Source organism: Giraffa tippelskirchi, chromosome 8 (assembly GCF_054371585.1).
Source record: "Giraffa tippelskirchi isolate mGirTip1 chromosome 8, T2T-mGirTip1v1.2.pri, whole genome shotgun sequence".
Taxonomy (NCBI): Eukaryota; Metazoa; Chordata; class Mammalia; order Artiodactyla; family Giraffidae; genus Giraffa; species Giraffa tippelskirchi.
Genome location: NC_137282.1, coordinates 24,271,146 through 24,296,486, shown reverse-complemented (window position 1 = coordinate 24,296,486; position 25,341 = coordinate 24,271,146). Strand labels below are relative to the sequence as shown.

Here is a 25,341-nt window from a genome sequence, read left to right as displayed (position 1 = left end):
TTGTTCGTAGTGGTGCTTTCTAAGGCCCACTTGACTTCACATTCCAGGATGTCTGTCTCTAGGTGAGTGTGAGTGATCACACTATCGTGATTATCTGGGTCGTGAAGATCTTTTTTGGCCATTCAAGGCCACCCCAATTTATGAGGTGCTGTGGGCAGCACGTGATATTACTTTCAGGCCTTGCACCATACTCCAGGAGTTACCTGGAGCCATCCAGAATCATTTTGGATATCAAACATTAAACAGCTTTGTAGATCACAGTTGGGGAGCTTATCTGTGTCACTTGTGTTTGGAAGCTGCTGTATCCTCTGTTCTTATTTATTAAGTATCTTAATTATTTTTAAGAAAGCAGTTCTGCTTTTAAATTGTTAATAGCATGGCTTTCCAAATTCACAGTACAGATCTCTCAGAACCCAATTCTGAAAGATTTCCAAAGAGGCAGTTTTTTCGTAAGAAAAATACAGACCATCTTGCCCTCCTTTTATAAATAATGTTTACTGAAACTAACTGCATTAGGCATAGTTCTAGGTGCGTTATCTACCTTACCCACTCTGTAGTTTTGTTATTATTGTTATATCCATATTAAAGATGGGAAAACGAAGGTTCAGAGATGACAGGTAAATCACCTAAGATTATAAAGGAAGTGAGAGCACTGTGCTTAGTTGCTCAGTCATGTCTGACTCTTTGCGATCCCATGGACTGTATAGCCCACCAGGCTCCTCTGTCCATGGGGATTCTCCAGGTAAGAATACTGGAGTGGGTGGCCACACCCTCCTCTAGGGGATCTTCCCAACCCAGGGATTAAACCCAGGTCTCCCACATTGCCGACAGGTTCTTAACTGTCTGAGCCACCAGGGAAGCCCAAGAATGCTGGAATGGGTAGCCTATCCATTCTCAAGGGGATCTTCGAGACCCAGCAATCGAATCAGGGTCTCCTGCGTTGCAGGCAGATTCTTTACCAGCTGAGTTAAAAGCCAGCTTTTTTTGAATCCTGCAACTTAATTCTGTATCATGCTTCCTGACTTATTTACATACATGGACGCTGTGTTGTGTTGGTTCAGAATCCAGAATCAGGAAATATTTTGCCTGGATTCAATTCCAGGCTTCCCCAGTTACTAGCTGTGTGACCTTGGGAGAATTACTTCACCTCTCTGTCCCTTGGTTGTCTCATCTATCAAATGGAGCAAATAATAGATCTTAGTGTACATGGTAGTTGGGAAGATTAAGCATACACAGAGTTCTTATAATAGTGGCCACCATATAGGAAGCATTCAAAAAACATTGGCTGTTTTTTTCAGTAGCTCTATTAATGGTGTGCTCGTGACAGTTGACGATTGAGTTCTGTCTCTGCTCTCGTGTGGCTGACATCAGTAAGACAGGCCACCAGGTGATGGTGAGAGTCTGTCAACAGTCTGACTCTCTGGGGTGTGTGTAGGGTGGACACGGGCACCTTGAGGTTACTGATCAAGTACACAACTGATCACGTGTACAGCAGTGTGCCAGTAATCACTGAGTCAGTGACGAAGTCTGTTTGGAGCCCATCTGTACATTACTAGGAAAATGTAACCACAAAATATTAAAATGTAGTCTGTTTAATATATCTGGTTTAATTTATCGACTTGTTCATCTCATAGTAGAACTCTGTTCTGACTTAACCCTTCGCTGAAAGCAGTTTTCTCAGCCTGGAGGTAATTAGCAATGGTTGTTGTCACTGACTGGCTTCATTTCATAGTTAGAGACCCACTAGTTGAGTGAGTTTCAGTGTGCTGCATGCTTGCTTGGACAAACACTCATTTTAAAATGTTCTCTTCCCCATCAAGCTCTTCTGATAGGATCTGAGAAGCTGCCTGATGGTAGCGGTCCTTAATTAGTATTTCTTTAGCCCAGATTAAGCAGCTCAGAACTGTTCTCTGCTCGGTCAGACAGGGTAGCTGACCTGACCCCTCTAAACATCAGAAGACACGGGAGCCCATGTGAAGCTCCATGAAAGCCATCCGTGGCAATTTGCTTTCTGCACAGGATGCAGCTCGCCTGTTGTCCCCGTTCGCCCCCCCACCCCGCCCCGGTCCCTGCCATCACATGCCTAGCCCCTGGCTCTCCTTTTGCTGGCTGGCCGCCCATCTGTGGTCAGACGCCCCGGGCCCTTCCTCCTCCACCCTGTGGTTGGACATCTGTTGCCAGCAACTCAAGCCCTTTGCCTTGCTTCCCACTCTTCAGGCACCCCCCTCCTGAATTCTGGCTGCAGGCCCAGAGTTCCTGGAGCCCCTCAGTAATTGCCGCTCTGTTACAGAATGTACTGGAACCCTCAGACGGTTGCTGTTAGCAATTGTTAGAAATGTCTGCAATTCTCCGTCCTGCCAGCAGGTTTTCAGCTGGAGGATCGTGTGTGTGTGTGTCTGTGTGTGTCTGTGTGTGTGGATCATGTGTGTGTGTGTGTGTGTACGTGCGCACTCACACGCTAAGTTGCCTCAGTCATATCGGACCCTTTGCAACCCTATGAACTGTAGCTCACCAGGCTCCTCTGTCCATGGGATTCTCCAGACCAGAATACAGGAGTGGGTTGCCGTGCCCTTCTCCAGGGGATCTTCCCAACCCAGGGATCGAACCCATGTCTCTTAAGTCTCCTGAATTGGCAGATGGGTTCTTTACCACTAGCGCCACCTGAGGATCATATAGTTAGTAAGAAATATCCTGCCTTCTCCAGCGAGGAGCCCCAGAGCTCACCTTTCTCTGGAGAAACCCAAGCCCGGCTAAGGAGCCCTGGGATGAGCCTAAAGGACAGTTAAGCTGCACTTGGACTCAGAGCCGGGGTGCCTTCCAGGATGGAGTCTAGCATGCGGGCGCCAGAACGGGCTATGCCATGGCTCTTTCCAGGGGAGGTTTCCCTCCTAAGCACTGCCCCCTTCCCTGAGCCAGGGGGCACCTCCACCCTTGTACACGTGGGTACCCAGGCTCAGTGCAGATTCTTCAGAAGAGTCATTCCTAGATTGTATTTCGCAATTTGACTTCAATCTAAGTGTTAAAATAAAATCTAAATTCATAGGAAGTACTTTGCCACAAAAGTGTGAGTTTCACAGCTGCGAGGTTGTGGCTATACTCACCCATTAATAACTCAGAATGATGTTTATGCTATTGTGTACATCGTCCCACAGTTCAGGGCGAAAAGTGAAAGTGAAAGTCACTCAGCTGTGTCCAACTCTTTGTGACCTCATGGACTCTAAAGTCCATGGAATTCTCCAGGCTGGAATACTGGAGTGGGTAGCCTTTCCCTTCTCCAGGGGATCTTCCCAACCCAGGGATCGAACCCAGGTGCCCTGCATTGCAGGCGGATTCTTTACCAGTTCAGGGTACTCCATTGGAATCACAGAACAGGGAAATCGCAGAACAGCACACAGGTCGGTTCCCAAGGAAGCCCTTGTTTCTAACCCACCTGTGCCAGCCGAGGGCTGAGCCTCCTGTCCTTAGACCCCGGCAGCAGCCCGGGCTCTGTCACCAAGAACACTCCCCTGTTTAGAATGAGAATCTGTTTGAGGGTTTTATGATGTTTCTAAGTGAGCTAGTAAATGATGGAAACACTGAAGAAGTAACTTTTATAATTTTTAGGAGAAGAGTTACTTTATATTTCTACTTTGGCAGGAAGATGCAGTGGTGTCAGGCAAAGTAGACTATTTAGATGGTTTTACATTTCATCATTTGCATCCTACCTAAACAACCTTGCATGCGTGCATGCTCAACCATGTCCGACTCTCTGTGACCCCAGGGACTGTAGCCTGCCAGGCTCCTCTGTCTGTGGAATTTTCCAGGCAAGAATACTGGAGTGGGTTGCCATATCGTTCTCCAGGGAATCTTCCCGACCCAGGGATCGAGTCCAAGTCTCTTATGTCTCCTGCACTGACAGGCAGGTTATTTTTTTTTACCACTAGCGCCACCTGGGAAGCCCATGCTTATGCATCCTAGTTGTTACTCAGAGAAGCTTTTTGCATTGCTTGCCCATGTAATGGTTTTTTGTTAGAAAGACACCAACTTCGATTTCCTGAAAGCACTGATACTTTCACAAGCCAAGGGCTCAAGTAAACCGGGGGATGGGGGTGAGTGGCCTTTGTGGTGGTGACGGTCCTGAGGGTCTTGTGGGGCACAGTCGACCCGCTGCCTGATGCTGGCGTGTTGCCGCGGCCTCTCCCCACAGGCCTCCATCTGCCGGAGCAGCCAGCCCCTGTCCGGCTTCAGCGCCCGGTGCCTGGAGGATGAACAGATGCTGCAGGCCATCAGGAAGGCCAACCCAGGAAGCGACTTCATTTACGTCGTGGACACTCGGCCCAAGGTGAGTGTCGCCACGCTGATGTATGTCTTTGCAGCTCTGACTCATGGAGGAGAGATGAGGCCTCACCCGCTCAGGGAGCACCGGCTGCAGAGGGGCCATTTCCCTTTACACACCGGCTGCCCTGCCTGACTGCTTCCCGGGGCCCTGAGCTCTGGGAGGGCCTGACGACAGCAGAGATTTTTGATCTTTCCCGGCTCCAAGCCTCGTGCTCAGTACATAGTGCACACGGCAAAAGTGTGGTGTAACACTGGAGCTCACTCTCCTAAACATGCCAGATTATTCTTTGGTTTGTTCACAAAAGGACCTTTTCTTCTCTAACCATATGAGATTCACTGTGGAAGTCCCGCAGTTCAGTGTTTGTGGGATGTTCACCTCTTCTCTTGCAAATTCAGCTTGTAGTAGTTAATTCCACTATGTCTATAACATGGAAAGATTTCCAAAATGGAATGTTAAGTTTAAAAAAAAAAAAGTTGCAAATTAATATGTATATTACTGTGTCTATGGAAAACAGCGAATTACAGGTAGGTAAAAATGTCAGTTAAAACAGAAAAAGATCTGGAAGGATTAAACACTCACCTAGTAGAATTCAAGAAGAGGGGCATGGAATATATAGGATAAAATGAGGTGACAGAGTGATATGGCCATTAATTCAACACATTTGGTATTAGAATTTCTTGCCAGTTATGAAAATATACCTCAGTCTATGAGTGATGAGAGAGAAGGGCACATGTTCTTTCTCCATGTGGGTGCAGAACAGTGTCCGAGATGTACTGTGAAACAGCAAGAGTGAGCTTCAGAAATCTATAACATGATCCCATGTATGTAATAGTAATTATATTATAAAAATTATGCATTATTCTATGCACTGAAAAAAGTTTAAGGGTGTGTATATTAAACTGTTAACAGTGGTTTTTTTGGTGTTTTTCCCCCCCTGTGGTGTGAAAGGAGGATTTTAACAAACTTTTATTTTATAAATTATAGTGAGAAAAAAATTTTAATCATTAAAAGGTTGAAAGAACATAAGGACTTCAAAATGTTAAACATCAGTTACCATGGAGTGGGTAATTGCAGACATGGGTCTGTAACTCATGGCCAATAAGAGAAATCATGGAAACTGGATACTATTCATTGTGTGATTGACCCAGACCCTGGCAATTTTGCTGCTTCTCTGAGCCCCATGTCACCAAATATTGTGATGCATGGTCTCGATCACGTGGTTAGATGTCTTCCATCACTGACCTCAGAACAGTCCCGGATGGTCTAATAGGCGGGCAGCTGTGGGGCAGCCGTAGGGGGTGGGGCGGGGCGGTGAGGAAGAGTTACTCTTAGACGCCAGTAGAGCAGACCAACCATGTAGATCAAGGACAAACCAGATTCCAGCCAGATCACATTCTAGTAGATGACAGGTAAAGGATTCCCTTCCTTTTAGAAAAGTCCTCAAAGCACAACAGGGGAGAGCTTTGGTCTGCGGGAGAAATAGCTTCTCTGCTTGAGGATTTTTACTCGAAAGATGCTGGAAAATCTCTTTTACAGCAGCTCTCTTTCAATGTGTGTTTTTCTCTAAGCTTCCTCATCCTTCTCACCTTGACTTTCCCTTGTCTTCATTCTGCCTCTTGTGTCAGGTTAGTGGAGTTGCTCTGAATTTCTTAAGTCAGAGACGGCTGCACAAATGCCTGTCTTAGAGACACATGCTAAACACAAAATAAGAAAAGGACCGGGACTTCCCTGGCAGTCATTGGTTAGGACTCTGTGTTTCCATTGCAGGGGGCATCGGTTTGATCTCTGGTTGGAAAGATCCCCTGGAGAAAGGAACGGCTACCCTCTCTCATATTCTTGCCTGGAGAATTCCATGGACAGAGGAGCTTGGTGTTGGCAAAGAGTCAGACACAACTGAGCAACTTTCACTTTGAGGAACTAAGATCCTGCATACCACTTGGCCAAATAATAGCAATAATAATAAAGGGATGGAAAGACACGGGCTTTAAAGTGAATTAGGTTGCTCTTCTCCAATCCCATTTTCACAGATTTAAATAGAGGCAAACAGATTCGGCTGCTGATTTAAGGGCCAACGATCCAAGTGTGTACTATGTTATGTAAACCTTCTGGGCAATGTGGCAGCTGTTGAGCCAGGCGTAGTCCAGATTTAAAAGAAATTAATCCAAAGGATTTGATTTGAAGGGTATATTTAGCACTCAGTGTGTTTGCTCTTGGTGATAAGAAGTTGGAGGCTGATCCATTAAAGAAAATTGGTGTCTCATACAAGTCGTGCTGTATGACGACACACACACACCTTCACAGGCATTTTAAACTGTTTGTTTAGAGCGTTCGTTCTTTTAAAGATCATGTCTGTTGATTTTTGTTTCTCAGTAGCCAGGAGACCGGGTCCATGTTTGCTGTGGGCGGTGGGCATGGCAAATGGGCCCTCGCTAGGTTTGCTTGCAGGTTTAAATGAAATAGAGAAAGGTCAGAAGTCATTCTTGTCCTTGAAGCAAGGCTCACCTCAGATGCTAAACTGCTCGTTGGTATTAAAATCTAGGGAGGCAAAGGCCACATTCAGAACCTTAGCTCAACTTAATATCTATTAAGAAAAAAACCATCCTCTCAAGGTCATATGTTACTGTGAGAATTTAGTGCATTAAGAAGACAGGAGATCGTGTTGATGTCAGATGTTGAATTTTATTTTATTTATTGTTATTTTTTATCTTAATGGCCGCACGACGCAGCATGTGGGATTTGAGTTCCCCGACCAGGGATTGAACCCAAATCCCCTGCATTCAAAGTGCAGAGTCTTAACCACTGGACCACCAGGGAAGTCCCAGTAGTTGCTGAATTTTAAAATGAGATCAAACTCCTTTTATCTCAGCCTCGCTCATGACTTTATCATTACTTTGAGGATTTTGCCAAGCTTGTAAAAATGCCAGGCACTTTCCCATTTAACTCTTACAATACTCCTGCAAATGAGGAGTGTTTTTTCTTTTCTTTTTTTTTTTCCACTTTTGTTGATAAGGTCTCAGATCTAGAGAGGTTCAGGCATTTGCCCAAGGTCACACCACTCAGGGCAGAGCCCTGGTTCACATCTAGGCTTATCTTGATCTCCAGGGGAGCCTCAGGTCAGGCTCCGGGAGGTGGGGAGTCGTTCTCTCCGTACACGGTCACAGTGAGGCGGGGAACTCAGAGCTGCAGACCCAGCTGCTGGCTCGTATGCGCTCAGTCGGGGCCAGAGGTGCCCGCAGGCCCGGGAGCCAAGCCCCAACACGGGCACCTGGGAGGGCAGTGGAGCGAAGCAGCGAGGCAGGCTGGGCACCCTCTCAGCTAACACCCGGCCCCCGGTCCTGGCTGCTTCTCCGAGGGCAGCGCCGTGGCTCTGTGGCCTTTGATGTCACCTTGTGAGCGCTTCCTTAGCGGTGTAACAGGAGGTCACGTGGGACGTTGTGTCTCTCTGGAATCAATAGTGAGGTGGTTTCCACCCTGTGAAGGGGGGAGATCTGGGAAGATCTGTGGTAAAGATCGGGGTGCATGACAGAGGGGCAGTGAGGAGGTCATGTCTACGGAGGGTGAATCACTGACTTGCCCCCGTGGCCCTGAGCAGGGCAAGGGGGGCAGCTACGGTGTTTGGGGCAGTGGGGTGTCTACTTGTTTCTCTTCGGCGGGACAAGGATGGAGGGAGGGCCATGAGTCCAGTGGATGCCCAGAAGGGAAGTTGTACACAAGCCAGCCTGCTGGGGTCCACTCCCTGCTCTGCCCTTGGAGGTTCCTGGCCGCGGGGACTGCGGGGTACATGCTGGGGAGGGAAGCCGGGGCCCTAGAATAGGCTCAAGCCAAGGTGGGTCTCCACGTGAGTGAGCTTTGTACGTTCCACCCCCACCAAGAGCCTGCAGACCTGCCCTGGGATTTGGACACTTACGTCAGAGCACTTTGGGTCAGGTGTTAACCAGAAAAGCAGTGACGACTAGCAGAGATAAAATAGTAGTCTTCTCTGGCTTTAAGAAGAGATATTTACCTTTTTTTTTTTCTAACCCTCTCTATCGCCCCACTCCCTGGTAGCTCAAATGGTAAAGGCTCCACCTGCAATGCAGGAGACACAGGTTTGATCTCTGAGTCAGGAAGATCCCCTGGAGGGGAGGGCATGGCAACCCACTCCAGTATTCTTGCCTGGAGAATCCCATGGACAGAGGAGCCTGGTGGGCTACAGTCTGTGGGGCCGCAGAGTCTGACACGACTGAGCTACTAACACTTTGACTTTCTACCTCTCCCATCCCTGATATAAAGACAGAGCCTAGAAGAAAGAGGAAAAGGAGAAAGAACTCCTTACCAGGCCAAATAGCCTAGAAGGAGGGACAGAGATAATTTTGCATCATATACGGGGTTGGGGTTATAAATTGAGCTGAATGGTGGTTGTAATCCGAAAGCTATTAATTCTTCCCTCGGGGGTAGGGAACGAGGATTTTGATTAGCAGAGTTGTAGACCATAGTTGCAAGAAATAAAATCAGCTCCTCTTTTCTGGTTATAGCAGCAAGTTCAGATTGTTCATGGCACCGGGTACAGATGGAGGTAGATGGACCATTAATTGATGCTGCAGGCTGGAGCGTGGTCTGGGCCTCCTGCCAGGGCCACCTTCGGTGCTCATTTTCCATCCATCAGATCAGGTCCTGTCACTTACGTACAGCATGTGCTCGGCTGTAACGCTAGACTTCAAGCCCCAGACGGTGACCGCCAGGCTGACCTTTAACGTGATAGGCAGATCATCATTGTTGGCTGAGTTTCCATGGTTTCGATGTGTTTGATTGATGATTTAAGATTGGAGAGAAGGAATCTGATTCTGGTGTTTTTTTTTTTTTTTTTTTTTGAACATTCCTGGGCTCTTCACCTCTCAGCCTCACTCAGTCATTTCTTTGGTTGGTCAGCCCGTCAGTAAATCTTCACAGAGTACCTGCTGTGTGCCAGCCCGAGGCGTGGGCTTCTAGGCCATAAATAGGCATAGGCCGTAAATGAGATGAGCCAGCTCCCTTGTGGAGCTCAAGTCCTCTGCCCACTCCAGTGGATCTTCTCTGACATGGATACTAAATCTCTCTAATTTTTCAATTAAGCCTGCTCAGAGGCCTTCAGTAGCCCTCTGCCGCCATGAATGAAGTCAGAACTTCTTCATCTATTAGCCTGGACGTATGTGTTAGTCCCTCAGTCATATCCAGCTTTTTGCAAACCCATGGACTGTAGCCCACCAGGCTCCTCTGTCTATGGAATTCTCCAGGCAAGAATACTGAATGAGTTGCCATTCCCTTCGCCAGGGGATCTTCCCAACCCAGGAATCGAACATAGGTCTCCTGCATTGCAGGCAGATTCTTTACTGTCTGAGCCACCAGGGAAGCCCAGCTTGTGTGTCGAGAACCCTAAAACTTCCCAGCCTCCTCTTTCTCTGCCATTGCCAGACTGGAACCTTCCTCTGTGCTCGCAGTGGCTGGCTCACTGATAGCCACCTGCTCCCCTCTCTTCTCTTCCTCAGCGCTTCATGTGGGACGCCCTCCCCCTTTCTTTCCATCTTTCCTCATTATTGAAGACCATCTCAAGTCTTCCTTCTATCATGAAACATTACGATGCCCTAGGCCACGTGTGGGTGCTCCAGATTCTAATTCCTGCCACCGCCTCTACCTTGCTCTCAGCTCCGTTTGGAGTCCTGCCGGGCAGTGGCGGTCATCATTTGGTGCTGTGTGCTTGCACTTTCATGCTTGGTATAAGCTTGTGGTGCCTGGAACCACTTCTTATTCACATTTTTATTCCATGCAGTATCTGGCACACAGTAGGTGTTCATTAAGTGTTTGTTGAGACATGAGGTTTTTTTGTTTCATATATGAGCTTTTCTGCACCCAAAGATGCTGAGATGATCAAATAGCACAGTAACCCTGGGTTAGAAAACAGGACACTTTTTCCAGTCCCATTTTTCAGTTGCCTGTTGTGTTCCTTCAGCACAGATTGAAACTAGAAAGCTGAGAAGTTTTTTTTTAAATAGACTTTGTATTTTGAGATAATTGGAGATTCACATGTAGTTGTAGGAAATAATAGAGATGCTTATACATTTTGCCCAGTTTCCCCCAATGGTAACATCTTGCAAAACTGTGGTACAGTATTGCAATCAGGATATTGACAATGATACAATCCACCAATCTTGTTCAGATTTCCTCAGTTTTATGTATAGTTGTGTGTGTGTGTTTTTAGCTCTATAAAATATAATCAAATATGTGTGTCTGTATATTCAGTAGCACAGTCAAATACAGAACAATTCAGTTCACTTCAGTTGCTCAGTCTTATCCGACTCTGCGACCCCATGGACTGCAGCATGCCAGGCTTCCTTGTCCATCACCAACTCCCAGAGTTTGCTTAAACTCATGTCCAGAGTTGGTGATGCCATCTAACCATTTCATCCTCTGTTGTCCCCTTCTCCTCCTGCCTTCAGTCTTTCCCAGCATCAGGGTCTTTTCACATGAGTCAGTTATTCCCATCAGGTGGCCAAAGTAATGGAGCTTCAGCTTCAGCATCAGTCCTTCCAATGAATATTCAGGAGTGATTTCCTTTAGGATGGACTGGTTGGATCTCCTTGCAGTCCAAGGGACTCTCGAGATTCTTCTCCAACACCACAGTTCAAAAGCATCAATTCTTTGGCGCTCAGCTTTTTTTATGTTCCAGTTCTCACACTCATGCATGACTACTGGAAAAACCATAGCTTTGACTAGATGGACCTTTGTTGGCAAAGTAATGTCTCTGCTTTTTAATATGCTGTCTAGGTTGGCCATAGTTTTTCTTCCACAGAACAATTACATCACAAATAACCATGCATCATCAGTTCTCCACATCTATAAATTTTTTTCAAGAACATTATATAATTAGAAACATAGAGGATATGACATTTTGAGGGTTTTTCCCACTATCTGAAAAGTTTTAGGAGCTGAAATGAATAGCTTTTGCTTTGGTTGTGAAATGGAATTCTCACCCTAAAGGACAGGGCACCAAATTTTTTTTTTTTTTTGGTCATATAAGAGATACTTTCTCTAAATGAATATGCATATAGGTCCAAGATAGCGTCTGACTTTTTATTAATTATAAAGCTGTGTTTCCTGCTTTGAGGGGTCAGCTTGTGCCCCATTATCATGAGAGGTTCTGTAAAATGTGTGGAGACCTTGAGAAAGTACTCTTTGGATAATAGATTAAATATCGCCACCTTCTGTTCATTATGAGAAGTACCATTGACTTTCAAGAGGCCATGTTGTGTCCTTCCTTTGCTTTTGAAAGACCATTGATAAATTCTCCCAGATCATAGGTAATCCGCTATTAAAAAAGTGAACATAGGGTCCTTATTATAGGTTAAAAATAATAGTATTTTGTTTTTTATTCACTGCACTATTTAAAAAGTTATCTCTATGGTATGCGGTTGAGTAGACTTAAGCTGAATTATTCAAGGTACAGAATAAACATAAGGTTCATGTAGCATAATAGGATATGCTATCATATATGCTATATGATACTGCCTAGTATCCTATTAACCTCTTTATTTATGAAGCTTGTGGTAAAGAATAAGCCAGCAACTTTGGAAAATAATTATACAAAGCAGTGATATTTTTATAATTGTTGTCAGTCACTTAGTCATGTCTGACTCTTTGCAACCCCATGGACTGTCAGACTTCCCTGTCCTTCACCATCTTCCGGAGCTTGTTCAAACTCATATCCATTGAGCTGGTGATGCCATCCAACCATCTCATCCTCTGTCATCCCCTTCTTCTCCTGTCTTAAACCTTTCCCAGCATCAGGGTCTTTTCTAATGAGTCAGCTCTTCACATCAGGTGGCCAAAGTACTGGAGCTTCAGCTTCAGCATCAGTCCTTCCAATGAATATTCAGACTGATTTCCTTTAGGACTGACTGGTTTGATCTCCTTGCAGTCCACTTATAATAGCACAATTTCAAAAGAAAAATGTCTTAGGTAATTTTAGAAAAGTTTTCCCCTTAAGATATTTTAAAATATCCTAATATGTTGATGTATGACAGAAAACCACAAAATTCTATAAAGCAATTATCCTTCAATTAAAAAAATAAAAAAATTTCAGACATGAATATAAGTTGTCTTTAAAATAATATTACTTTTATATATTTTTTTCATAATTAAGACTAAACCCTTTATTCTCATAGCATGCCTGGGAGAAAAGGGATGCTCTTTTAGTAAATTTGGAACAACGTGGCCAGGGAAGTTGTACCCCAGCCGATGTCACGTGAGCTGAATCACAGAGCAGCAAAATGAGGAGTCTGCCAGCCGGAGCCCCTGGTGGCAGGGACTTGCCTCTGCTGTTTCATTTTTCACTTCTCATACATTTTGTTTCTGTTATTTAATTTGTAAACTTAGTATGTCTGGTTTGTAACAAAAATCAGAGGAGCATACAGAGTGGTATTGATGGGCGCCCCAGCCTCGTGACACCTCTTTCTTTCTGCTATGACAGCTGCTAAATCAGTGTAGCCTTCTATTCATCTGTATCCTGCTTGATTCAGCATGCATAAACGTAACCACACGTCTGTAGCTTGGTTTCTTTTACAAAAAATGGAATTTTGTATGAACATTATTCTGGAGCTTGCTTTCCTCACTTCACATGTCATATGACACTGCCTGTCTTCCCTCCTTCACCTCCCCTCTTTTTCTCTCTCTCCTCTCACTCCCCCCAGTATCTGTACGTCTCTGTGTGCCTGCTCAGTCGTTCAGTCATGTCTGACTCCTTGCGACCCCATGGACTGTAGCCCACCCGGTTCCTCTGTCCATGGGATTCTGCCAGCCAAGAATACTGGAGCGGGTTATTATTTCCTACTCCAGGGGATCTTCAAACCCAGGGATTGAACCTGAGTTTCTTGCGTCTCCTGTATCGGTAGGCGGATTCTGTACCGCTAGCGCCATCTGGGATGCCCATCCGTCTCTATGTCTGTCTCTATCACTATCTCTGTGTCCCTTGATCCTATTAGTAGTCCAGGGTATGAATATACCATAATTTGTCCAGTCACTGCCCTATGGAGATATTCATAGGCTTTCAGTTTTTTTTAATTTCAATTATTGTTTTTTTAAAAGGTTGCAAACACTTGTGGATATCTATCTTTGTGTGCTGGTATTTTAAATAGTGTCAGCTTCTCACAAATAGGAGATCTGGGTCAAAGATTATCTATGTTTTTACCTTAACTTGGCTTTATAAACTTTGATTTTTGGAAAGCATTAATATCCTCCCAATACTGCATTGTGGTCCTAAAATCTGATACTTTTCTGGTGGCAACTTCTCTGCCTGGGCTTTAGCCCTCCTCCCCTTTGTGGGCAGAGGAAGAGAATGGTCAGCAAATATGGATGTCTAGGATGTGATGGCCCGCTTGGTTGACTCAAAAGAATGGAGTGTTAGCAATAAAACATTCATTCTAGAAATCTCTGTCTTTCTCAGCTAAGGCAGGAGTTGTCCCGTTCTTGACTTTGGTTACACAGGAGTACGGCAGAAATTTACATCAAAATTAAATTTAAATTTTAAATTTAAATTACATTAAATTTCTTCAAAGTCCATTACCGTTGAACCCAGTTTGCACTAGGAGCTGCCACTTCTTATGTATGAAGCTGTGGTAATAAATGTGATTTTAAAAAGCCCTCTCTGGAGGTTGAAATAGGGTGGCTGGAGGAAGTGTCTCTAGAGATGTAGCACCCACTGGTCCTCTCTCTCTCTCAAGGTTGAATTGCGTATCTGCGAGATTCTCGTAGGCAAATTAGAATGACATCACCCTTCCTCTACACTGATGTGTTTATTGGCATTCTAATACTGGAAGAGATAATCATTTCACTTAAGAGCTCTGTGTTGCCAGCTGTATCTGCTGGTACTCTTTTGCCAGCCAAGGCTGTCACGTTTGGTGTTAAATCGGGACAGCTTGGCTCTACAAGGATCCCACCCTGGGTTTGGCATCTCTGACAGGGAGCAGCAGGAGGCATCTCCAGATGGGCTTATCTTTACGATGCTCCCCAGCTCAGAAAATGTTCCCACGTTGACAAATGGATGTTGTTGAATGTAGGCTCAGCCCAGGTGTCTGTAGACACCCAGCCCAGCACAGTGGTCCTGGGATTGAATGCATGTTTCTGACGCTGTGACATGTTGTGATTGTTCCATGAATATCCTCGGTGACTGTTCTGTTTTGCTGCCCACTGCAGCTTAATGCAATGGCAAACCGTGCTGCAGGGAAAGGCTATGAGAACGAAGACAATTATTCCAATATCAAGTTTCAGTTTATCGGGATAGAGAACATCCATGTCATGAGGAACAGTCTGCAGAAAATGCTGGAAGGTAAACCATTTCCTTATGCACAGCACTGAAAAAAAAAATACAGTTAAATGTTTTGATGCCAGAGTGGAATAAGAGAGTCTTTTGGTGTGAAAATTGTGCTTTACTATGATGTTGTTCACAGGGGTGGGGTCAGTTGGGAAGAATTTAAAAATTCAGGGACTTTGTACACATTTAACAGCCATTCTCTTATTTTTGGTGTCATGGTGGAGTGGTTTTGTCACGTGGTCATTAGCTGTCAGCTTCTCTCCAGTGGTACACCGAAGAGAAGCGTGCACACGGATATATTTTCTCTCTCCCTCATACTAGTGTGGCCCACATTCAAGACCATGTGGAGATAAAGCAATCCTGCCTTGAAAGCAATCGTCAACTGTTCACGTATGGAGATGAGTTTCATAAACTGAATCCCAGGGCTTGAGCAGCCATTAGAAGGACGTTGAGAGTAGTGGTCCTCCTTTCCATCAGCAGCAGCCGCTGCCGCGGAACCCCTCCACCTGCCCCTGCCCCCAGCAACGGGCACCAGGAGACGCGTGCTCACAGGCTTCGAGACTCACGGGGAGAGGAAGTCACAGAGCTGGGCCGTGTGAGGCAGAGCAGTTAGTTATTCGTGTGCCCACACCGCCAGAAACTAATTGCCAGAAATCATGTATTTCAAGCAAAACCATCTTCATTGACTGGTTATGCCCTTGTGAGTATCAAGGTCCAAGGAGGAGTCTGTTGCCGTGTCCACCACTTCTAGCTCTTGTGGGAACTGAGGAGAAGAGGAGGGTGCAGAACCCAGGGCTTTGTGCCTGGGGACCAGTGTGTGTGTGCGCTTAGGGTCCGACTCTTTGCGACCCCATGGACTGTAGCCCACCAGGCTTCTCTGTCCGTGGGATTCTCCAGGCAAGAACACTGGAGTGGGTTGCCATGCCCTCTTCCAGGGGATCTTCCCAACCCGGGGATCAAGCCCCAGTCTCCTTGCCTCCTGCATTGCAGGCGGGTTCCTCACCATTGAGCCACCTGAGAAGCCCGCCTGGGGACTGGGAGAGGCTGTAGATGCTGTGCTGCTCCCACGTCTAGGGGGTGATGCCCTGGCAAGGCAGGCTGCCTGTGAGGGAAGGGAGTGGGCGGTCCTCTCTGAAGGGAAATATGGGGCCCGGAGTGAAAAGGGGCAAAGGAAATGCTGAATTACCTTTTTCTCAGAATACCCATTTGCTCTCAGTTCTCTGCTTAATTTCCCTTCTTAATGAGAGCAGGATGTAGTGAGAACCTAGTGGTGGGGCTCGAGGAACTTGAATGTCACAGATAAGCCTGATTTCCATTGTCCTTCCTGGGATCCTGGGGTCATCTCGGTCATTATGAAACTTTAAATGCGTCATGTACATTATTTGAGGCTCTGTTACTAGCTGTAAAATGAAACTATTGGACTAATAATTTCTCTGGACCCATCTAGCCCTGATGGTTCTGTGAGTCCACAGTTTGATGCCCCTGGTTGCAAACAGTTTAAAATGGAAACTTTGAATGGTTAGGAAAAAACCCTCTTTTTGCATCTGTAAAAAACCAGGGCTTCCCTGGTGGCTCAGCTGGTAAAGAATCCGCCTGCAATGTGGGAGACCTGGGTTTGATCCCTGGGTTGGGAAGATCCCCTGGAGAAGGGAATGGCAACCCACCCCAGTATTCTGGCCTGGAGAATTCCATGGACTGTACAGTCCATGGGGTTGCAAAGAGTCGGACACGACTGAGCGACTTTCACTTTGCATCTGTAGAATAATCACGGCCCCAGAGCTATCTCCATCTCTCTTCTCTGTGAACTTTGTTGTGTCTCAGGTGACAGGAGGGCTTCCCTGGTGGTTTAGATGGTAAAGAACCGCCTGCAGTGCAGGAGATGTGGTTTGGATCCCTGGGTCAGAAAGATCCCCTGGAGGAGGGCATGGCAACCCACTCCAGTATTCTTGCCTGGGAAGTCCCATGGACAGAGGAGCCTGGTGGGCTACAGTGCATGGGTTGCAAAGAGTCAGATGTGACTTAGCGATGAAACAACAGCAGCAGGTGACAGGAGGATTCTCTGGGCTTCGAGCTTCATCAACATCTGGAGATTATTGTGGGTGGTGTGCCTGTCCCTGCTATAAGCTGTGCTTTTTAGAAGTTGGCAAATTGAACCAGCTCAGTACTGTTATTGATAGAGTAGTCTGACTTTAGTATGATGAGTGTTCATGATCAGAATTTTTAAAAACATATGCTTTTTAGTAATTTCATAAGCTGACTTTTGAGACTATATATTTTCTGCTATATATTCTCAAAAGAAAAAATATATCTTCTTCAGGGCTTCCCAGGTGGTGCTAGGGGTAAAGAAACCGCCTGCCAATGCAGGAGACATGAAGAGATGTGGGGTCGCAGAGTCAGACACGACTGAAACGACTTGGCACACACGCATTTTCTTATATGCGTAAGGCGACTCCCAAGAGTGCTTGTCACATGGCAGTCTGGCTTTTGTTTTAAAGGGAGCATTTACTTGGTTGCTGATGAGGAACCTTGTCTCCTGCCCTCAGACCTGTGGTCTGACTTGCTGTTTCTCGAGGCCCAGCAAACTGATGGAGTTCCAGAGGGAGGGCGGCCAGGTTCCTCAGGGGACTGTGGTTCTTCTGCACCACTTTCCCGGCTCTGTGTCGGCCCCCTAAGCGAGGACAGCTCTCTGGATGCCTTTCAGGGGACCTGACCGATGTCCAACTATCTGTTTTCACTAAGTAAATTATAAACCACTCGTGGAGGCTTCAGCTGATGAAGTGATGCAATCAGACCCACCTTTTGAGGCTTTTTCTCCTTCCAGTAGTTGTCGTGGCATCAAAGAGACTGGGAGGTTTGTACTGCTGCTCACTTAGTAGGAAGGGGAAGAATGCATTTCCTTGATGATTATTATCTTCTTCTCAGGGTTATTGATATTACCAGAATAGATTCTGAATAACAGAAATGAAACATTGCTTTGCATTCTGCCCCTATATAGCCCTGTCTGTGAGCAAGAGTGGCAGATGATTTCACCAGAAACTGAACTCCAGGACCAAATTCATGTCTGGTGTGGGTCCTTTTATAGAGCTCATTGATTGAATGTTAATTTCCTTTCAAAATAATTTTATCTCTTTATTTGGCTGCTCTGGGTCTTTGTTGCTGTGAGGGCTTTTCTCTAGTTTCGGAGAGCGGAGGCTACCCTCTGGTTTTGCTGCGGAGGCTTCTCACTGTGGTGGCTTCTCCTGCTGTGGAGCGCAGGCCCTGGGACATGCAGGCCTCGGTGGTTGCGGTTCCCGGGCTCTAGAGCACAGGCTCTTCAGTTGCGGTAGATGGGCTTAGTTGCTCCACAGCATGTGGGAACCTCTCGGATCAGGGATTGAACCTGTGTCCCCTGCACCGACAGGCCGAGTCTTTACCACTGAGTCACCAGGGAAGCCCTTGAATGTAAACGTTGGTTTCTAAGTTCTTACACCAAACTATTTTGTGGCATTCCCGCCTCCCAGTGAAAAAACCCTTTCAGTTATGTAGCAGTTGTAACTGAGTTAAGTATGAAGTGCTTTTCACAGAGCCTTTCCTTCCTTTACTACGGATCCATCCGTGTTGCTGCAAATGGCATGATTTCATTCTTTTTAATGGCTGAGTAATATTCCATTATGTATGGAAAGTGCTTTTTAACAGAACACACCTGGCTCCAAGGTTCCCATGAAATATTTCTCTCTGCCCAGAGTTAATGTTGCAGGTCTCAGCCCCACTGTCCTTTCCATCTGATACTTTTTCCCCCTCACCTCCTTACTGTATGACATGATGGCTAATTCATCCTCGAAGTGAAGAAATGTAAGTTAAAACCTCAAAATACCATTTTGACTTATAGTTTTAAAATTCACAATTGAAAAGTTAAATTTATTTACATATTTAAATTTAAACTGGAGAAGGAAATGGCAACCCACTCGCAGTCTTCTTGCTTGGAGAATCCCCATGGACGGAGGAGCCTGGCGGGCTACAGCCCGTGAGGTTGCAAAGAGTGGGACAGGACTGAAGTGACTAAGCATACGTGCACTGCTTCCTTACGGGTGGCTTTTCTTAATTCCTTTATTCAAGAGATGTAAAGTAAGCAGAATTTCAGAGGCAGAGAAGCGCATGTCCTGTGGTATGGTCTGTGTCCACTCAGCACAAGTTCATCAAACATAATTTAATAAACCACATGCCGGGCTGGGTGGGTGTTTTCTCAGCAAGTTGTTTGACAGAGATACAAGCCTCAGCCTGACAGTGGTCAGATGGGAGCACGGTCAGAGCACGGGGACAAAGGCCCGGTGCCCAGTCAGCAGTTGGGACAGTACTACAGTGAAGAGCTGTTTTTAAGAGTCAGTGGAAACAATTGGGATCTGTATAGCAGGCCCCAAGTGGTAACCGCTTTTGTCACTTGCCCTGGAATTGGGGGCAGTGACGACAGAAAAAGTTTTGTGGTGAAATCAGCTGGCCCTAGAGACATCTGATCTGTGCTTCTCTGTGAAGCCCGATTATTCAGAACCTTTGTTGGGAATGAAGGGACGATTGAAGCAGGGAACTTGGAGTGCGTCCCAGGAGGCACCGCTGCAGTGGGTACTGTGGGCTCATGACCCCTGTTCTGGTGTCCCCGCCAGGGGGTCTCAGGGGCACTGAAATCTAGAAGGGAGCAGTCCCCCAACACACCTGGCTCCAAGGTTCCATGAAATATTTCTCTCTGCTCAGGATTAACGGTGCAGCTTTCAGCCCCGCTGTCCTTACCATCTGATACTTTTCCCCCTCACCTCCTTATTTTATGAGATGATGGCTAATTCATCCTGGAAGAAATGGTAGAGTTCAACCTTTTATATTCAAATTTTTCATTTTTAAGTATTTTCTGTAGTATTGCCTACAAGTTTATGCTATGAAGTTCTACCATATACGAGCTAATAAAAAACTGTAATGGTTGATCTTTTTTTCAGTTCTCTATCTTCTGACTTTCCCCCAGTATTAATTTCCTGAGATTACTAACCGATTAGATAAGAAGAAGCCAATAAGACGTGGCTGAAAAACCTGGTCATTGTCCCTTGGACTTGTCCAGTGAGGTTTGTAGTAAGTGTTCTGTTAGAGCAACCGGGCTCTGCATCAGGCTCCACTGGTTATCAACTCATGGTTATTTGGCAGAAAGAAATCCATCAAGAGTGTGTCCCTTGCTCTCTGTGTTATAAGAGGATGTATAATGTGGCTGTGAGAGCGCTGGATGGCGGTGCCTGGTAGACAGTAAGACCACAAGCACTGAGGCAGAGAGGAAAGAGCACGACCCTTTGGGGGGTGTGCATTGTGACCAGGATTGCTGCTCAGGGATCCCCTGGCTGAGTGACCAGGGATGACTTAGTAAACCTCTTTGAGCCACACTTGCCATTCTGAAAATTGGGAGTGAACACACCCTGTATGGTGGACAATGGATGTAGAGGACCTAACACAATACCTGTTTATGGTGAATACTTCATCACTAGGAGCTACGTCGTTATCTCAGACACTCATCTGTACATCAGACAGTTACTGAGAGTTTTCTTTATGCGGGGTATTGCAGAGAAAAATGCTTCATTTAGTAATACAAAGTGATTTTTGATGTAGGGCAAAAGTCATGGTGGAAAGAGAAGATAATGCTTGCTTACAAGTGATCCCCCTGAGGGCTATCCTTGGGTGAGTCATATGGTGGGATGTTTTAATTGGGTGTCAAAGCCAAAGACTTTGCCTCTGGGTGACTTTAGCAAAGGAGAGGACAAGAGAAAACAGATTTAATGAGAGAATGACTATTTTTAATCCTGATTATGCTTTACCCTGATGTTCCCCGGGACAATTCAAAGATTAAACATTTTCACCCTCGTAATTATCATTTCTGTTTTGTTCATCTTGACAGCTAGTTTTTTTTGATAACTGAAACATTTACAAAAGGAACACTTCTAGAAGAAAATGTCTCCCATAAAACTAAAGATAGACATGATTCATATTAGGGAGTAGGCGAGCAGTTTTTCCATAAGGCTGCAATTGAGATTAGGCAATTCAGTCTCTGCTTGCCAGTGACAATGTGGTTTCAGACTCAGTAAGCATGTTGGTCCTGGCAGCTTATGCAAAGATTCTCCACTCATTATGTCCCCAGCTACACATGCTGCTTTTTTCACCACTTCTGTTATTTGCTGCCAACATCTTAATCTTATGTGATTCGTGGCCATCTCTCCAGCATCTGTCACTAATATCTTATATCCACCCCAGCTTCCCTGCTCTCAGCACCCTTCCTTCCAAACTAGACTTCTCTATTTCCATCTGCCTTACATTTCCTATTTAGTCTTTGTCATTCCTTAAGCCCCACCTGCAGCTGAGTCCTGAATTGAGGCGGCCCATTTACTTTTCAATTTTAGATCTTAGAGACAAGAAAGACCATTCCACAGGGCTGGTCCCCACCCAGCCACTCTGGAGGAAGAAATGAGCTTCAAGTAGGAAATAGCAAAGGAAGATCACCAGAGGTTAATTTTATCCCAAATAAATTTCCTATTTCCTCAGGTGCCATAATAATCTATCTTTTCTTTTTAAATGTTGTTTTTATTCTTGCGGGGTATGTATAGTTAACCTGTTCTGTATAAGACCGATGTCACTAGACCTGGACATTAAACTCCCTGTTAGTAAGTTAGGGTTCTCTGTGATCCGTGGCCGATGCCTGCCTGAGGTCAACTGAAATGAACTTTGTTCAGCAAAATGGTTTGTTATTATTGGTTTGGGTTTGGCAACAAGGGTGAACAGATCAGTATTTCTTTATCCTGAGTTTATCCAAACAAACCCACCAGTTTTACATGTGAGCTTTACATGTGAAAATTCAGGTGCTAATGTTGGAGTCTTGAGTGTACCCCCATCTGACCATGTGTATTAATCACCTGCGGGCTGATTGCTCTCAACAAGCACCCCTCAGCATCTGAGGGCGGGCAAGCTCTCAGTGAAAAAAAAATGCATGAAAGCCAGGGTGGCTGTTTTACTGAACATCCGCAGTTTAAATGTAACTAAAAGCAGACGTGTTAAAACAGGGAGCCGTCCTCAGTGTGGACAAAGCAGCAGCTGGCCCCCTGGCCGCGAGCTCGGTGAAGAGGGCGCCTTTTAGGGCCTTGTTCTGTGAGCCAGCTGGTCCCCTCTTGCCCGTTGGCACAGGCCGCTCCCTTAGCTGGAAAGCCCGGTATGTTTATTTTTAAACTTGCTGTCATTTCCACACCTGGTGGGAAGAAAAGGCGCAAGGGATCATTTGTTCTTGGACTGAGCTTCAGAGTTCGGACACCAGAACATCCCTCCCGCTCCCCGGACTTTTTGACATGAAGGCGGATGCCATCTAGCCCAGAGCGCTTTCCTTACACCCAGAAAGTCGAGCTGGTTCAGTGAAACAAACGAGCGTTTGCCAGTCAGCGTTATCTGTAGAAGATTTAAAGGCCTCAGTGGGTCCCGAGACTACGTGGTGGAATGTGTGTATTTTAGGATGAAGTTGAACACTCTGGGTCACGGCCAGGGCTGGACAGAAGGACCAAACGGCAGGCGCCCACGGGAGGGGCTGCAGCGCAGAGGGTGTGGGGAAGTCTGAGCGCCACGCGGAGGGCGCGCGCGGTACTGCCGCCGGCCCCATCCTCAGCCCCGAGGACAGCCCGCCTGACTCGATTTCTCAGCAGACCGCACGCATTTTTCAGTTGCAGCAGTTTCAGTGTCTGTCTTCAAGCTGCGTACATAATCCCCCAAGGTCATGGGGAAGGTTTTCCCAGGGGCGCCGTGGCAGGATTGTTTTATAGCACCAACTTCTGCATGTGCTCCTGTCTTAAGAGATGCTCCTCGGCCCAAGTGTGAGCCAGCCGTCCTTTCCCATCTCCCCTAACCGACTGCCCCTTTGCCACCTTGCAAAAGGCAAACACACCTTCAGTCTTACTATGGTGCATTATTCCATGGTGCATGAGAGGGTGTGTGCTAAGTTGCTTCAGTCCTGTCCAACTCTTTGCGACCCTATGGACTGTAGCCTGCCAGGCTCCTCTGTCCATGGGATTCTCCATGCAAGCATACTGGGATGGCTTGCCATGCTTTCCTCCAGGGGATCTTCCTGACCCAGGGATCGAACCCGCGTCTCTTACATCTCCTGCATCGGAAGGTGGATTCTTTATCACTAGTGCCACCTTGGAGGCTCCATGGTCCATGAGAGGGTACACAGTTTTAAAAATCATTGGAGAGGCATGTGTGCAAAAACTTTTGAAAACTGCAAATCAGGTTAATCTTAACTTGAACAACCTGAATCGCTGCTGGTGGAGACGGGGCAGCACCATGATGTCAAAGGGACAGTGCCTTGAACCAGAGCGAAGCCCATTTCTCCTGCTTGGCGTCTAGCTCAGGGCAGGCTTTTGAAAGGCAGAGTTTGGAATCTTGGCTGAAGATATTCATAATACTGTTTTCTTATGAAGGGTTTTTTTGCTGGGAATCTTGGTGTTATTTCATCATTGCTGCCATCTTTGACTTAATTTAACTGTTATACTTGTGCTTTTTGTGTGTGGTTCTTATGTTGTGGGAACTATGAGTGAACCTTCTGTTATCTGGCATATTTGAGGGAAGGGCATCTGATAAAAGGTTAACAGTTAATATGTATTGTAAATGCACAATGCTTTTAAAGACAACAAATTTCAATCTGGAAGTTTAGGGCTGGAAGGGCACTTAGATATAATTTAGCACACTTTCTCTATTTTAAACATGAAGAAACTGAAGTCCAAGGTAATAAACTCGATGCCCATTATTTAATTTTCCTTGATTAACTTATAGGATTCCTCAAAAGAGCATTATAGGTATGAACCCTGTGAACTTTGGAATGTCATATTTATGTTGTAGTCAGAACACCGAGCCCTTTTAAAGCTTTTTCATGCTTCTTGTTAACTAGAAGATAAGCTCTTGAGATGAAACTGCCTGTGATGGTATTATAGAGGTGTTTACACACCTGCCTTAGTTTTGTAAAACACAGGTATCTTTGGAATCCTGGATTATCTTCATTTTCAATCAAAGGTAAAACCCCTAACTTGATGCTCTAGAGGTGTTCAGAAGTCTCATACTTAAGTTCATATCCTTTACTCCCTTTGAGGGAGGGTGGCTAGCAGGAGGAGTTTGATAATTTCCATTTAAGACTTTTAGGACAGTTCTTGGTGACAGACTTCTAGCTGGGAAGGTGCTAGAGTTCATTATATGAGTCTTTTCCTCCAGAGCACTTGTACTCAAGTGCTCCTTGGTTGTCCATTTTACATATGTTGGCTGGAAGAATAAATCATAGTTTTACTATGACAACATTTAATGATTTTTATGAATATTAAGAGTTTAAACTTTACAAATATAATACTTCTAAACAGATGCAATGTCCCCTGTGAACAAAATGACGGAGAAGGCTTACCTGGAACTGGTTCAGTAGAATGACATTTAGCAAGCTTGGGCATTTATCTTGACTCCTCCAGAAAATGGTACAATGAAGGAATCATTAACAAACTACCTGCAAATATGATCACATGTACAGTGAAAGACTGCCTGTATTTTGCTTCTGTAACAGAGTTTATCTTGCAGTGTGTGAACTTAAATCTCCCTCCATGAGTGATTTTCTATGGGGACTGGAGAACTCTGGCTGGCTGAGGCACATTAAGGCCATCATGGATGCAGGAATCTTCATTGCAAAGGTATGCAATCACAGAGAACACAGGCTGTGGGGCAGAGCAGCCAGTGCACTGTGATACCGGATAGAGATCTGGTTCCCTCCCAGGAACTCCCCTGTCCTAAGCTGGATGATACCTGGTTCGGGAGCTGGCTTTGCAGACCTCCATGAAATCTGCCCTTTGAAGATGGGATTTTATGAAAGATAGGATGATGTTCAGTTGATAGTGTATCATCAAGGCAATCAACTGGTAAAATACTTTCAGAGTAATCTGAAAGTAGTCTTCTATTATGCTTGGTTCTGGGTGGAGGAAAGAATTTTTTTAAATTATTAATGATGTTTAATTTTCTTATGATCTTCATTTGAGCAGGAACAATAGTCAATTTGCTTTCAGAAATTAGGAAGTAGAGAAAAGAAAAAGGGAAATAACCATTCACGTTAAAATTAATTACTTCTTGTCCTCTTACATTTTGTAAAAAGAAAAATCAGTATTGGAAAATGAATGAATCAAACATAAATAATTCAGACACTAAAGAAAACTACAAAGATGAAAGTTTAAGTTATCCCCCCACAAAAAAATAGTTATCCCAAAGCCTACCACCTAGGAAAAACCTTCATTAATATGGATGAACATTATTGTAGACATCTTTCTGTATATAGATAAACATAAATATTTTTATAAAATTGGGACTATATTAGTTTAAAATAAAAGCATGAAATTTACTTTGCATTTAATGGAGAAAAAAGAAACTGAAGTAAACTGGGAGGAATTATTGAGCTTTCACTATAAATGTTCTCCACCATAGAAATAGTATTTCCTAAAAGATTCTTCTAAGGTTAAGAATAGAGATTATTAACAATAAATTAACCAATTTTTTTTAAATTGGAATATAATTGCTTTACCATGTTGTGTTAGTTTCTGTTGTACAAGGGAGAAAAGAATTTTCTACGAATGAGTACATCCAAATGTGAGTCATCGGAGTGAGCCAGGCTCGAGGCTCCCATCTTAGCAAACAGCTCCTC

The 25,341-nt window shown here is 45.2% G+C and overlaps 1 protein-coding gene and 1 non-coding gene across 5 annotated transcripts in view; one reads left to right on the top strand and one right to left on the bottom strand.

Annotated features, from left to right (window-relative positions):
* The window catches only part of MTMR7 (myotubularin related protein 7), a 155,384-nt gene that overhangs the window by 120,521 nt on the left and 9,522 nt on the right, over positions 1 to 25,341 (top strand). For 3 of the 4 annotated variants that reach the window (XM_081521626.1, XM_081521623.1, XM_081521627.1), the window contains 3 exons: positions 4,187 to 4,321; positions 14,522 to 14,654; positions 24,234 to 24,343. In XM_081521626.1, coding sequence (XP_081377752.1) covers positions 4,187 to 4,321; positions 14,522 to 14,654; positions 24,234 to 24,343 — 378 coding nt within the window. The remainder of the gene's footprint in view (positions 1 to 4,186; positions 4,322 to 14,521; positions 14,655 to 24,233; positions 24,344 to 25,341) is intronic. The other variant, XM_081521625.1, reaches the window with a different exon arrangement.
* TRNAQ-UUG (transfer RNA glutamine (anticodon UUG)) lies at positions 7,060 to 7,132 on the bottom strand. Its single transcript has one exon. It is a non-coding gene; the product is annotated as a tRNA-Gln (tRNA).